Source organism: Globicephala melas, chromosome 18 (genome assembly GCF_963455315.2).
Source record: "Globicephala melas chromosome 18, mGloMel1.2, whole genome shotgun sequence".
In the NCBI taxonomy this organism is placed as follows: domain Eukaryota; kingdom Metazoa; phylum Chordata; class Mammalia; order Artiodactyla; family Delphinidae; genus Globicephala; species Globicephala melas.
In genome coordinates, this window is record NC_083331.1 from 14,266,153 (window position 1) to 14,282,390 (window position 16,238).

General features: G+C 35.5%; 1 protein-coding gene across 13 annotated transcripts in view; it reads left to right on the top strand.

Annotated features, from left to right (window-relative positions):
* The window catches only part of COG6 (component of oligomeric golgi complex 6), a 279,679-nt gene that overhangs the window by 24,541 nt on the left and 238,900 nt on the right, over positions 1-16,238 (top strand). For all 13 annotated transcript variants that reach the window (XR_009559818.2, XR_009559811.1, XR_009559812.2 and 10 more), the window contains 6 exons: positions 92-156; positions 1,275-1,366; positions 2,780-2,897; positions 12,017-12,148; positions 12,487-12,654; positions 15,375-15,482. Coding sequence is in view for 2 of the 13 variants with exons in the window: in XM_060288159.2 (XP_060144142.1) it covers positions 92-156; positions 1,275-1,366; positions 2,780-2,897; positions 12,017-12,148; positions 12,487-12,654; positions 15,375-15,482 (683 nt within the window). In the remaining 11 variants the exon portion in view is untranslated. The remainder of the gene's footprint in view (positions 1-91; positions 157-1,274; positions 1,367-2,779; positions 2,898-12,016; positions 12,149-12,486; positions 12,655-15,374; positions 15,483-16,238) is intronic.

The following is a 16,238-nucleotide window of genomic DNA, read 5'->3' on the forward strand; positions in this document are numbered from 1 at the left end:
ATATGTATTAGTGTTTGTTAATTTTCTGAACTTATGTGAAGCAAAGTGTAATATGGAAAAAAAATTTTAGTTATGTTATAATTAATTGTAGGTGTTGAAGAAAATATTCAGGAAGTTGTTGGACATATTACTGAGGGTGTGTGCAGGCCCCTAAAGGTAAAATATTTTGTTTTTATATACGTTATATGGTAGCTGGTTAAATTAATGACTTATTCTGATTTTTAAAGAAACAGCAGCTTGAATTCAGGCCGTAATTTTGTCAGATTAACACAATGTAGGGTAATAAAACGCATTTTAAAATAATCATTGCCAATTTTCTATGCAAGAGGTTTTTGCGTACTCATATACATGTATTTATAAAATACCATTTTAGCAGATCACATTCGTTGATATTATGACATACTCCAAAATCTAAATGTTTTCAAAAGCATTTGTTTATTGAACATCTCTTGTGTATGTACTGTTCTACCAAATGCTGCAGAGATGTAAGTGAACCAGAAAACACAATGTCTGTGTTTAGAATCCAGTTAGGAAACAAGAAGACACATATGTTATCAGCAGCTTAATAAGCATAGATGTAATATAATATGTAAGTAAGCACATTCAGTGTGGTTTAGATTGTATTTGTTAATTAGGGAATATAAAGTAAGGGAAAGATTAGTGAGGGATGGATTTTAATTAGAAAAGATTCCTAGTAGTTAAACTTGAGCATATCAAGTTAACCTTGAACTAGATCTGAGGTATTGCCCTGGCAGTATTATAATTGGCCAAAGAGGTTGGTGCTAATTCAAGATTTATCTGCTTTCCGATTCTCTAATAGAAAGAAACTTGGTATAGTCGTTTAAAGAGAAGTTTTTTTTTCATTTTTTTCCTTAATATTCATTCATAGAGCAGTACCTTTTCACTGATAATCTGTTTTTAGGAATGTAACAGCTGCTTTGCAATTTAGTGCTAAACTAAATTCCATTATACGCTGGTGAAAAACCTCGAGATGACCTCATTGTGTTGATTATTTCTGATAGCAATTGCCTTGAACCACATTCTGTAGGTAATGGATCATTTTTTTTATAGAGCATATCTGTGCTAAAGTTTCTGTGTTGTTTTACCATCCTCTGTGATTTAATATTCAGAAATTATTTATTTAGAAGGAATTTTGTGATTTCTGCAATAATAAAATTTAATCTTTTTAATGCTATTCATACCACATGTGATTAATGAAGAAAAGTTACACTTTTAGGAAATGTTTAGTTTTTTTCTCACGTGTTTTTTAATAGGTTCGAATTGAACAAGTAATAGTTGCTGAACCTGGGGCAGTTTTATTATATAAAATTTCTAACCTCCTCAAATTTTATCACCATACAATCAGGTAAGTGGAATGGTTAAATGTGATTCTTAAATCCCATGTGACACTTCATTTCAGTTAGAACACAGTGTAATATTTTTTGTGTGTGTATTCTATGCATGACTAAGTGTAACTAGTAGAACCTCCACACCATATGAATCATTATATGCCTATTATACATTCTGTACTTTTGAGGTCCATCGTTTCCTTTTCCCTTTCTTCTCCAAGCATAAGTACACACACATACACATAGCAGTGTAAGTCTATAATATAAGTATTTTTTGAGTCCTCCTATATTAGTAAAAGAGATCCATGGCACCTAAAGCAACTATATGTTATACTCAGAGTAGGGCATAATTAGTAACATGTCCTATTCTGGGTGTTTACATAAATTCTTCTTTAACATTTCGTTTTCCATTAGCGATAGAACAGAACGATAGCTTTATCTCCTCTAAGTAATAGCTGTCTTATCTTCTCTAAATAAAAGTGACTTTATAGATAAGACAAGTGGTTCTTAATCAGATAAAATATGATCTTCAACTCCAAACTTTGCATTCATTTTCACCTTGCAAATATCTTTTGGTGGTATACATAGACTTGAGCCTTATTGTAGATGTCACTATAAGACCATGTTATATGTGTAGTTGTGTTAAAAGTGTTCTTCCAAGCTATGTTTTTGATAGTTTTCATATTAGCCTATTAAAAAACAAGTTTAAATTACTTTTTATCAAGCATGCCAGTGTCAGGAACAGAAGAGTCACTTTCAGTACATGAATAGGAGAATAAAATAGGGAGTTGTTTTATATACATGCTTGTCTTACATTCTGCCAAAAATGAGAAACCCCATTGGATAAGTCTAAGAAATATCCTTGTAATATAAAATTGAGAATTATGGAATGTAGAATAATTATTTCAAAATGTTATCAGATTTTTCGTAATTAGTCTAAATATATGCTATTTAGGTAACTATAAAAATTGAGAAGCTTTATAATTTACAGGTGTGTTATTGATACAGTGTAACAGTTTTAATTTAAAAAGCTCAGTATTAATAAAAAATATTTTCTCAATAGAGCTATTGATGGAATGGCTTCCTTAAAATCAGATCTTCTTGGATAATCAAAACATGCATTTACTATAATAGAGGAAAAATAGAGACATGGGTTTGCATATTACAAGTGTTTATTCTAACCCACTGCTTTTCTAAGAGATTGTGAAATATTTAAAACCCTGTAGTTTGTTTTCATTTGTTCATCACCTAACTTAAAAGGAAAAAAACCCTCATTTTTATATGAAACTAGAGTAATTGTTTTTAATTCACAGGTTATATTCTATATAAAAACTTTTATTTAAATCTAGGTCTTTTTAAAGAATTCTACTCAGTTAAAGAGCTGGGTTGTTTTGACTTGTTTTGCAACCTGAAATATTCTTTGCTTTTAGTGGCATTGTTGGAAATAGTGCAACTACATTGTTGACTACCATTGAAGAAATGCATTTGCTGAGCAAAAAAATATTCTTCAGTAGCTTGAGTCTTCATGCCAGCAAATTAATGGACAAGGTACGTTTGAAAAATGCAATTCTTGAACTATGTGAATGTGAGTTTTTCACATTTAAAAATATTGTTTTACTGTTTCCATATTGGTGACAATTTTTTCCCATTCCATTCAGCCTTCTTTTGAGTTCTTCCTGTGAACAACAAAATTCATTTTGAGGTGGCTTACAGGATGTAGGCTTATAATCTGTTCCTGGAACAGTGTAATTTTGAGTCATATAATTAGTGGTAGAATCTCAAGCCCTAGTTTCACTACCATTTTTCAATAACCAAAAATTTGTAATTAAAGCAAACTTACTGTATTTAATAGGTCAGGGCTAAAATGACATACAGATTGGAAAACTTGAACTTTTACTAAATGTTTTTTCTAAACAGCTTACTTAAGTTTTACATTCTTGGTCCAGCTTTGTCCTTATGAAATTTATGTTCCTTTGAGTTATATACTGTAATTAATTATGGAAACAAACAAGGTAACAAAAAACTCCCACAAAAACAAACAAGATAACAAAAAGTCCCACAAAAACAAACAACAAAAACCTGAAAGAGTTCTGTGAGAGCTGATATTTTAAATTGAGCATTGTGTTGTGCAGCAGTAAATTGGAAAGACCTTAAGGAAAGGGTTTATAATGATCAAATCCTTCTTTGTTTTCATTTCATTATTAAAGACTCACGTTTTTCAAGGATGCATCACAATCACCATTCTGGCTTTTTTTTTTTTTTTTAAATTATACTGGTCTATCTAACAGCCTGGTTATATTAGACACAGGTTTGTAGTATAGTGTGGAACAATCAGTAGCAATCCAGTCCAAAGTACCTGGTCTATTTTTACATTCCTAAGCTCAGAGAAGCCTTAATAAGAGTCTGCTTTCTGACCCCCGGCAGCATGAATTTGTGGAGCTGGAGTATTTCCCTTATATATTTTCCTGTATCACAGGAAGTTTACTAACAGTCAATCAGTTCTCATTATAGATATGTTTACATGAGTTCTTATTTAGACAGAATTTTTCTAAAATCATTCATACATGATATAGACTTTGAATGTGAACAAACATGTGCTTCCTAATGAGTACAAAGCAAACAGTCAAGGTCTGTTGGTCTCAGGTTACTTTTCCTTTCACAGAAAATAGACTAATAAATCGGTGATTACTATAGAATACATGTTTTATGAAAGACGTGCCCAAGGTGCTATGCTAGCACAATAAGAAGAGTATGTATAATAATATTCATATTCAGAGAGGGAGCTTTCCAGAGAGGGAGTTAATAAGAATTGAACTTGAAGGACATGGGGGATTAGATAGGTAAAAAAGGAGTGGGTAGAGGAAACAAATAGAATATGCAAGCTAAGAGTCATCAATACACAAATTTTCATTTATTAAAAATCAGTTGGAAACTGGTGTGGCATGTAGATAGGAGAGAGCCAGGTTGCAGACAGGATAGTTAAGGGATTGTCGAAGTAGTTTTAATGAAAATACATACTCTAAGGAAGAGCCATAAGGGGACAGATTCTTGGGGGCTAAAGGTAAACCTTCAGAAGTTGGTGACTGCTTGAATGTGGTTAAATGAGAGGGAAGAGTTCTAAAATAATTCCTAAGTTACCAATCTGGGAATATTGATACTAATCACAAGTATCTGGAATAGAGAGAAAGTGTAAAACTGGGGGGATAAAGGTGATGATATTGTCTAAGTTAGACAAGATCCATGTGGGATATCCTTCTGCAATCAGTCTGATCTAATGGGGAGCTGTACATTTGGATTTATGGAGCTTTGCATGTAAAAGATAGTTGAGTCCATGTGTTTGTCTGAGGTCACTAGGAATCATGTTTAATAAGAGTAGAGCTTCCAGGACACACAGTCTTGAGAAACAGTGACATTTAAGAGAAGAAAATAAGCGCTACCATGGTAGAATGCTGAGGAAGGATGATTGGAGAGTCAGGAGAGAAATGAGAAGAGGGTTTTATCAGAAAAGCCAAGAGAATAGTTTCAAGAAGGAGGGCATAGTTGATGACAGATACTATATGAAGAGTTCTAGTAAAACAAGGGTGACAGGTTTGTTATCTTTGTCAATATATAGATGATCCATGACTTACTGAGGGCAGTTTTATTCATGTGGTGGGGACAAGAGCCAAAATGCAATATGGGAAACACACATGAACGCGTTACCCAAAGCTTTACCAATTGGAAAACATCTGGGCTAAAAACTGGAAGTAAAATGTAGTAGGCATTCTTATTATGAAATTTGAAAGAGAATAATAAAGCAAAATGGTAAAAGGAAAGATGGAAGTACATTTCTATGATAAATTAGGAAACAGGAAAACAAAATTGATTATTTGTTGAAAAGGTCGACAAAATTGACAACCTTCTAGCAATTCTTTAACCAAGGAAAAAATAAAATTTAAAATTATAATATCAGAATTAGAGATAATAACCAGAGATGAGGATTAAACTTACTAGAGAATACCATATTAAAATATATAAATTTTATTCTAAAATATATAAAAAGGATGATTTTAAGAAAATAAAATTGACAAAAAATGATTCAAAATGAGGTAGGAAACTTGAATACACCTAGGGAGGAAAGAAAAATTATTAATGAACATGCTGCTAGACTTAATTCAGTTTATATAGATAGCTTTACACCTACAAAGAACAGAATTCTCCAGAACACAGAAAAATATGGAAAGCTTCCAAGTTCCTTTTAGGTGGTGTAACACTGACATAAAGACCTTTTAAAGACAGTACAAAAGTGAAAACCTCAAATCAGTCACTTTTTAAGTTTTTTTAAAAGGTAAATAATTATAAAAATAAATCCAGTATTATATTAAAACCAAGTATTGGTTATTCCCAGGAATATAAGAATATTTCAGTGTTAGGAAATATATTAAATGTTTCAGTGTTAAATTATATTCTCATGATATTTAATTAAATTGTTGAGGGGAAAATATTAGTAAATAAAAAAGTAAAAATACTTAACCATATAAAGATTAATAAAACTAACAGCCAACCTCATGATTAACATAGAAGCACTAGTAATATATTCTATTTAAGTCAAGAAAGAACAAGAAAAGAATATTTGCCAATAACACATTTAAATAATAGAAAATCCAGATAAAGAAATGACAGATATAAATATTTTAAAGGAGGAAATATTAGATTGTTTGTGGATGCTCTGACTGTACTTCAAAACCCAAGAGAATTATTTGAAAAGTTGTAGAACTAGTAAATGGATTTAGAAAGGTAATTGGTGACAAGATCAATATACAAAGATCAGTAATTTTCAGGGAAGATGGCAAAGTAGGAAGCACCAGGAATCTGTCACCCCACCTAGATGACAGTTGGACTAGCAGTATTTGTCTAATGTAACTGTTTTGGAACTCTGGAGTCTATTGAAGAATTGCAATTTCTAGGGGAAGGCTTGAATAGTAATAAATTGCAGTCAATTTTGGTCAACTTCAACTCTTAGCATAGTTGCGACTACCCATCTTCCACCCCCAGTGCTGTGTCAGGCAGCTGTACACTTGTTCCTTGAGCACCTTGCACACAGCTTGTAGAGCCAGGGTGAACAAAAAGGAGGACACTGTCCTCTAAACTTCTGGGATCTGTGCTCTCATCCCAGAGTTGTGAAGAGGAGGGTGGCCATTGTTTTTGCACCTCCCCATTGTGTCAGACACCTCCTCCTGTGGCTAAAGTGACTTCCTGGGGATTTCAAAGACTAGTGCATTTTTCCACCCCCTTAATTTTTTTCTTTTCCCCATTTTGGGAGTCAGACATTAAAGTCTAGGACATTCAAAAGCAACTGTATATATGAGGAAAATTGGAAAGTGACCACATGTTCAGGGAAAGGAGCAGGCTCAGAAAGACCTGAGAAGAACTTCAGTTTATACCTTAACCTGATCCTTGGCTCAGAGAGAGGCTACAACAGTTTTTTTTTTAAAAACCCAAAGTAGTAACAGAAAATGGCATCCCTGGAGGAGGGGGAGAATCTGATTTCCAGGGTTAAATTATTACATTCAAATGTTGTTTTCAACAAAAAAATCACAAGGCACACAAAGGAACAGGAAAATATGGCCCATTCAAAGGAGAAAAAAATCAACAGAAACCATTCCTGAAAAAGACCTGATGGCATATCTACTAGACAGAGACTTTAAAACAGTCATGTTAAAGATGAGTCAAGAGAACAGCATATGAACAAAATGGAAATATCTATTAGAGTTAGAAAAATCTCAAGGGAAATCAAAAAGAAATTCTGGAGTTGAAAAGTATAACAACTAGCAAACCAAATGAGGAAGCCTTTAAAAAAGACTCTACAGCATGATCAACTGGGATTTATCCCTGGAATGCAAGGATAGTTCAGCCTATGAAAGCCAGTCAGTATAATTACCACAGTAACAGAACAAAGGGGGAAAAAAGTCACATGATCATCTCAATTGATGCAGAAAAAGCATTTGACAAAATTCAACACTTTTATCATAAAAATACTCAACAAACTAGGAATAGAGGGAAACTACTGCAACATAATAAATGCCATACATGAAAAACCCACAGCTAACATTGTACTCAATAGTGTAAGACTTAAAGCTTTTCGTTTAAGATCAGGAACAAGTCAAGGATGCCCACTTTTGCCACTTCTGTTCAACATAGTGCAGGCATTACCTCATTTTATCGTGCTTCTCTTTATTGCACTTTGCAGATAATTGCGTTTTTTGTTTTGTTTTGTTTTGTTTTTGCGGTACACGGGCCTCTCACTGTTGTGGCCTCTCCCGTTGTGGAGCACAGGCTCCAGACGCACAGGCTCAGCGGCCATGGTTCACGAGCCCAGCCGCTCCATGGCATGTGGGATCCTCCCGGACCGGGGCACGAACCCGTGTCCCTTGCATCGGCAGGTGGACTCTCAACCACTGCGCCACCAGGGAAGCCCAATTGCGTTTTTTTAACAAATCGAAGTTTTGTGGCAACTCTGTGTTTAGCAAGTCCATTGGTGCCATTTTCCAAGAGCATTTGCTCATTTCATGTCTTTGTGTCACATTTTAGTTAATTCTCACAATATTTCCAACTTTTCATTATTATTTGTTACAGTGTTCTGTGTGATCAGTGATCTTTAACATTATTGTAATTGTTTTTTTTGCTTTGTAGTTTTAAGTTATATACATTGTTTTTTAGACATAATGCCATTGCACTCTTAAAAGACTAAAGTATAGTTTAAACATTTTATGTGCACTGGGAAACCAAAAACTTTGGTCTCCAACCTCAGCGAAGCCCTCCATGATGTCCAGCAATCCTGCATGTCCTCAGGCAGCCCCACATATTTAACTTCCTTTCACTTATTTTCTCAAATCTACCATACTGTCTCCTACCAGAAGTGCCAAATTTTGCAAAATTGGATAATAGCCGTTTTAAAATATCTTTGCCAATATGAGCAAAAGTGCTATCTTTTTTTTTAAAATTTAGATTTCAGTTTTTCTAGTGAGAATGAACATTTTAAAGTATGTTTATTGGCTGTTTGTGAATTGTTTTCTCATGTCCTTTGCCATTTTCCTACTAGGCTGTATCTTGTTATTTTCTGATATTTTTTATACATTAAGAGTATTATCTGTCATATATATTACAAATCTTTTCTCCATGTCATCATGTACCATTTAATTTTGCTTGTAGTAATTTCTGATACATCACTTTCAATGTTTACATAGTAAAATCTGTAACATTTTTTTTCCTTATTGTTTCTTCTTTGGGAACATGCCATAAAACATACTTCAAAAACTTCCCCACAACAAGAAAATACATGTAGAATTTATTATATGCTAAAGTTAGCATCTATCAGTAGGAAAGTGTTCGATTATTTAATAAATTCATTTAAATGTTTGTTCTTAGGTCTTCCTGTAGTTTCACTTTTATATCAAATTTTTAATCTACCTGAAGTTTATTTTTGTCCATGCTGGGAAGGAAGGATCATACTCATTTTTCCCAAATGGTTATCCATTTATTTTATTTTATTTTCACTCAGAAAACCCCATGAAGTTCTTAAATACTTTATTTCTCTTATAAAGTTAAAATGAAAGTTGCAGGAACATAAAATGGCTAATAAAAGGCAAGTTTTAAGCATGGTATCTTCCTGTTAAAACCCAGAATAGAATAGGATAAAAACAGGAAAAGAAAGAATTGTAATTTGAATATATTAAGTACCAATTAATACTGCAGCCTATGTGAGTTTATAGCAGTGACGGGTGTTGGCTATTATTGTTATTTATTGTTGTCATTATCATCAATAACTGTGCCCTGAAATGTTTTTCTTAGATATGAATTGGTCATATTTAGGGCTATTTTAACATTAAATTGAGATTGGAATATGATACTGTTTACAGTTTATGTGTTGCTTATATATACAACCATTTCAGGTTTCTTTCAGGAATTATCATTCCTTCACCAAATTTTTAATGTTCCATATTTTATATTAATTATATCTTCATCTTATTCTGCCTCTTGTAAACCATTCATCTCTTCTAAGAAGATTCTAGCCTTATGAGGAAAACAACACTTACTGCAGAATGGTCTTCATTAGCAAAGCACCCAAGTGGAAATTTTTGCTAATAGAATTTTAAGTGGATAGCAAAATTGTTAAGAACAGCTTTTAAAATGAATAAAGCCAGATATGAACTCTTTTCATGATTCCTTCTGTGCTTTTAGAAAGACATATTTAGGAGCTAATTCTTTAGTATGAAAAAAGAAAATGCAAGGACATTATTTTATTGAAAGATGTACCTTTTCCCTAACAAAGCATTTGAAGCACTTAAGTATTCAAGTATGTGTACTCCCTTCCTTATCAGGCTCTTCTGAAACATTCATAACTGTGAATCTGGCAAAGTCTAAAGGGAATATGTGTCTGTACTACAAAAGATACAATGTCATATCCATTTTAGCTAGAGAGACATTTTCTAAAATTCTTTTCACTATAGTAATAGTACAATTCTAATTTAAAAGGGATGGTGTGTCATAAATGAAACCCATATCAAATTAATAGTAGGCAGGATTGACCAGCTCTGTGAAAATAAAACCTAAGTGGTCCTCTAAATTTTGATTTAAGTTCTAGGGTATCATTACTGTTTAGAATCTCTTTTTACTGTTCAAATTGTAGTACTTGGACCAGCAGCTTGGACATCACCTAGGAGTTTATTAGTTTATCTGAGATTAAAAATCTCAGGCCCCACCCCAGACCTACTGAATCAGAATGTGCATTTTAAGCAGATTTCCCTGGTCACTCATATGCATGTTAAAGTTTGAAAAGTGCTTTTTTTTTTTTTTTATTTTGGTGGTACGCGGGCCTCTCGCTGTTGTGGCCTCTCCCGTTGCGGAGCACAGGCTCCGGACGCGCAGGCTCAGCGGCCATGGCTCACGGGCCCAGCCGCTCCGCGGCATGTGGGATCCTCCCGGACCGGGGCACGAACCTGTGTCCCCTGCATCGGCAGGCGGACTCCCAACCACTGCGCCACCAGGGAAGCCCCTGAAAAGTGCTTTTTTTTAAATGAGTATTTTGAGTTTTACATTATTCCTTGCAGATTATTCTGCTAGGAAAAGCAAATAAGAACAGTGTTTTCAGCTAAAATGCTTTTTAAATTTTAAATAAAAGTATGTGAAATAAAAAGTTGTAATTATTTGAAGTTATATCAAACAAATGTTAGTTTGCACTGTTAAATTTATCTTGAATAATATTATTGACTTAAAAAATTTAATTCCGTAAATAAGGTAAGAGGAAACTTCTGGAGGTAATGGATATGGTTTATGGAATGTGGTGATGGTTTAATGGTTACGTTACCAAGTAGGTGCTCATGTGCCCGCAGTTCCAGAAAGCCAAACTCTGACAGTGGGTGTTTGCAGCAAAGTAAGGGTTTATTTGCAGGGTACCAAGCAAGGAGAATGGGCACCTCATGCTCAAAAGATTGGAATTCCTTGATGGCTTTCAGGCAAGGGTTTTTAAAGACAGTGTTAGGGGAGAGGGTCCTAGGATGCGTGATCAGCTTGTAGGCCTTCTGGTTGGTTGGTGGTAAGGTAACAGGGTGATGTTTTGGGAATGTTAACCGTCTGGTTTCAATCAGTCTGGAGTCTAGTCCTTGTGGTCAGCAGGTAGTCACCATCCTCCACCTGGATGGGGGTCTTAGTTTCCCCAGGACAACTCAAAGTATGCATCAGATTGTTATTTATATCCCTTCAGGAGGAACTAGAAGTCTTGTGACTCTCTTGTCCTGATCATTAATTGCTTGGGTCAGCTCTTTGGAACTCACAGAAGGCCTAGGAGACTAAAGCCTTTTGTTCCACAAACAAGAAATGGGGGACATGGAGGGGATTTTGTACCTGGGAAGGCCTCACAGGGTCCTGCTTGGTTTCAGTCTCCCCTTTTCTTTGATACTTCTCAATCCTGAGGGGAACAGGGGCGGGACAAGAAAGAGAGTAAAGCTTTGGATAAAGAGGTTGTTCATAAACTCTGTAAGGGAACTTGGTTTTAGGGGGACTTGGTTTCAGGTATATACTTACTTCTAAATTCATCAAGTTGTATACATTAAATATTTACAGCTTTTTGTATGTCAATCATACCTCAATAAAGTGGTTTTAAAAAAAGCACTTTAGTTCCATTTACTGTTAATTACTGGAACATATATGTATTTAGAGTGAAAGGAGTCTATATATAAAATGAAGCAGTTAATTTAAAAATATGAGGGTTTTTGGGCTTCCCTGGTGGCGCAGTGGTTGGGAATACACCTTCCGGTGCAGGGGACATGGGTTCGAGCCCTCGTCTGGGAAGATCCCACATGCCGCGGAGCAACTAAGCCCGTGTGCCACAACTACTGAAGCCTGCATGCCTAGAGCCCATGCTCCGCAACAAGAGAAGCCACTACATTGAGAAGCCTGCGTACCGCAATGAAGAGTAGCCCCTGCTCGCCACAACTAGGGAAAGCCAGGGTGCAGCAGTGAAGACCCAGCACAGCCAAAAATTTTTTTAAAAAAATTAATTAATTAAAAAAATTAAAGTATGTACTAAAATCTTTCATATGAACTATTTTACCATGAACTGGCATTTATGTAGACACTAAAATTTAGTAGAAAAATACAAGCAGTGGATAAGTCATCCTTCATTTTAGGTTGAACTCCCACCACCTGATCTTGGACCAAGTTCTGCATTAAATCAGACACTCATGTTGTTGCGTGAAGTTTTGGCATCTCACGATTCTTCAGTTGTACCGTTAGATGCCCGTCAGGCCGACTTTGTGCAGGTAGGTTGTAAATTCACGTTTAATGATTCTTACTGCTCCTCTATTGTACGTTCTTTTGAAATTCTGGCACTTTATAGCCCATGTATCTTGACAATCCTTCTCATTGCTTTTTCCTTCAGATATTAAACCAGTTCCCTTTAATTTAAAAAGTATATATTCAGTGATGCTTGTTTTAAAAACTATTACAGTTGCGGTACCATTTAATCTTGTTCTTACGTGCTTCTGTAAGTTGGCCCGCTCCCCATTAGTTTGACATTCATTCTGAAGTGCCGTTAACACAGACCCGTATCACTGGTTGGGAAATAAGGAATACATTTGATTTTATTTTTCATTTATAGGTTTTATCATGTGTCTTGGATCCTCTCCTCCAGATGTGTACTGTATCAGCCAGCAATTTAGGCACAGCTGACATGGCCACCTTCATGGTCAATTCACTGTATATGATGAAGACAACATTAGCTCTATTTGAATTCACCGACAGACGTCTGGAAATGCTACAGTTCCAGGTTAATTTTGCCATAAAGTGACTGCTCACTGTGATGAAATCTTTTTGCTATACATGATCTCAGTTACTGGCTTTAAGATAATTTCAGTGACCTGATTTATATGAATCCCTTGTTATAGTCTGATAGAACCCCTCCCTGCCCCCATGCAAATTCAGTATTTCAGTTTCGTTTTGGAGAAGCCAGAATATGTAACAGGTAAGATATTTTATTCAAGCCATAGTATGTGGTGTTAGAATGGAGCTTTTCTGACTGATTTGAACTGTTATTCTGTATGCAGATTTCAGTTTCCATACTGTGAATAACGTGCTATATTTTTCAAGCTGTGTAGCTAGTGCAGAAGGTGTTGCAGAGGACAGATATATTTTTATCTATGTGTAAATCAGTGTTAGGCACAACATTACAGTTTGTTATGCCAATCGCTCTGGTCCTATAAGCCAAATGGTATCACTTAAGAGTCACAACAAGGCCATTTATAAAATTTACCAGATACTTGGCTTTTGGTTTTGAAAGAGTGATTTTTGGTAGATAGAATGTTTCAAAAAAAAAACCAATAACAACCCTGAGTCTTCTTTGTTATCACAAGTATATAAACAGTTTGGCAGTGGCTACAGTAAAAATTTGTCATTTGGGGTTTTTCTAAGGACTGAGTTTGGGACCTCCAAGTTTGTGATGTTTTCTACTTTCTAATTCTTTCTTTCAAAAGAAATATAATGAAGTATGATTAATTTTTCTTTTTTGCATAATTGTTTAAGTATAATTAGTAAAATCTTTTTTAAAAATAGTCATTGGTTTTTAATGTATTTATCACTAATTCAACCCGAAACTCTGCCATTTGTCTAAATCTCTTCTCAAGATGTGCACCTATATCAGTTGGTCCAGCAATCTGTTTTATCACCAGTTATCTTTGTTTCTCAAATATTCCAAAGTTGTTTTTTGCATTCCAAGAGGACAAGCCCCACCATGTAAGTGCTTCTTGAGCCTGCATCATTCTTGCTGATGGGCTGGTGGCTGGCACTGGTCACGTGGACCAGCCAGAGTCAGTGTGGAGAGGACTGGGCAAGGGTGTGGATGCTGGAAGGCGCGGGCCCCACAGTGATAGTTTTCCTTGTCGAGTAAAAGATCCTTATTTTCAGATCTTTTCTATCACTAGTCCATTAATTTTCTTCCATTCTTTCTTCTTCCAGTGTTTCAAGTGAGAGATCTAGGCTAGTCTGATTCTCTGTTGTTTGTGATAACCTATTTTATTCATGTGGAAGCTTGCGAGGATTTTCCTTTGAGTTCACGTATTTCCTCAGGATATTTTTTGGTATGTCTCTTTTTCTATTATTTCCATCTTGGATTTTGCAAAGCCTTTTCAGTCTGAAGATTCCACCCTTTTGTTTTTTGCTCAGTAAAGTTTTCTGTTATCTGCTCACTTCTCCATCTGTTACTTTTTATATTCTGAAGCTCCTGTCCTTAGTTGGCTTTATCTCCTAAATTTGCCTTCTAATTTCTGTTTAAATCTCTTCCCTTTAATATATTTCTTTGATATTTACTCTGTATTACTATTCTTCCACTTTTCTTTCAGATACTAATTTGGTTCTTGGCAGTAACTCTTTCATTAAATATTTCCATTTGCAATCTTGTTTTTCTTGGATTTTCCAGTAAGACTAGTAAGTAAGGGTTCTAAGGTTCTAATTGTACTTTCTTGGGCATTCACTTAAAAAAAAACTAAGGTACCCTGCGTCTTTCAGTAGTGTTGCCTCAGGAAAAGATACTTGTTCTCATTATTCAGGTGGGTTTTCTCATAGAACCTACTCACCTCTTTTAAATCAGTTGTAAGTTTTTTACGGGGAGGGGCTCAGCTCAGTTTTTTACGGGCTGGAGTGACTTGCACGGTGGCAAACATTCAGATGGTAGCAGATAGCATCTCTTAATAGCATACTGTGCCACTGGTAAACAAGCTGGTAAAACTGAGGGGAGTATCCAGTGAGGGGTAACAGGAAGATCTGTAGACTTACAGGCCTGTACTGGTTAAAGGAAGGAGCAGCCACTTCTCCCCACCTGGGAATACTTCATCCCATCAGGTAGTCTCCTTCTGCGGCTTCTGCGGCTTCTGCCCCCATGAGCATTAGGTGGCTTCCCCAAGAATAGCACCAAACAGGTGACCACGTACAAGTCCCACCTGCTAGCTGGCAGCTCCTGAACTTGACATCTTTGCCCAGCCTTCTGCTGGTTCCTCAACAGTCCCCTAGTTGTCGCAAATCCGCCTTCCTCTGGAGGACTTACTGCCTCAGCCCCCGTGGGATTTCCTTCAGACTTCTCCAGATGATGTATTTGATTGGTTGAGTTAGTCCAGCAAGTTGGGAGCATGAGGCAGTGTGGATGTGAGGGACATCAGGTCCTCATCTTCCCAGAATTCTTTCTAAGTATTTTATTTTACACTGTTGTTCATGAGTAGTTTTTGTTTGTGTCTTGCTTAATACCAGCTTTTAAAAGAGCCAAGAAGCAACCCCAATTTTTCGACTAGTGGCTAGTCCTGGAATCCTCAAGTAAGACTTTCCCTCCCTTTCGTAAGAGGACTTCCTCTTTGGGGAAGGAAAAGTCTTTGTACAGGATCATAGCCGCTGCAAGGAACACGTCCATGATGAAGAGCTAAGACTCCAGGCTAGTCTACTTCTACTCTCAATCAGTCTTATTCTTCTTTTAAAATATTTTCTTTTAACTGTGTTTTATTTTAGATTGAAGCACATTTGGACACACTTATAAATGAGCAAGCTTCTTATGTTTTAACTAGAGCAGGCGTGAGTTATATCTATAACACCATACAGCAACATAAACCCGAACAGGTAAGCACATGGATCTTCCTAACTAGAGAGATACACCAATTTAGAGTACGGCTTCTAGAGCTAGACACTTGGTAGTAATTTTTCACTGGGAAGGTGACTTCTCTCTCTGATTCCTCATCATCTGTAGATTGAGAGTAATAATATCTGTAACATAGAATTGTTCTAAGATTGAGATAATACCTGTGTAGTTCTTGGAGGACTATCTGAGATATAGTAGGGTGTCCCAAAATACTATCTTTTTTACTATAGATAGTTTGGGTTACAAGTAATGAAAATATACAAAAATTAGTATTGAAAAATATATAAAGAATACTCATATTGGTAAATTTTTTAGTCCTTTATCACCATTGATTTATTAAGTGCATAGATTACTATATAAATAGCAGTCATCCCCCCTTTTAATTTAGCAAATCATGGTCTATTACTTCGGAAAGGTAAATACTTCTGGGGCTAACATCTGATCTTAAGTTATAGAACTCCAGTAGAATTAGAAAATGGAGTGGTGGGAACCCTAGAAAACCATGTAAGCCTCTTCCTTTAAAAAGCAAAATACTTTTAAATAACATTAACATGAATATTTTATAGCCCAGGGACAAGGTTTGAATTTTTTCTTTTGATAAGGTAATAAGCAAATTTCTACCAGTAGGAGCAAATTCTGCTGCCTTTTTATATTATCTAAAATTATCAAGGCAACTCTTAAAGCCCCCATGTCTTACTGCCATTCCTCAGTGCTTTATTGCCCTTTTTTTCTTGCTT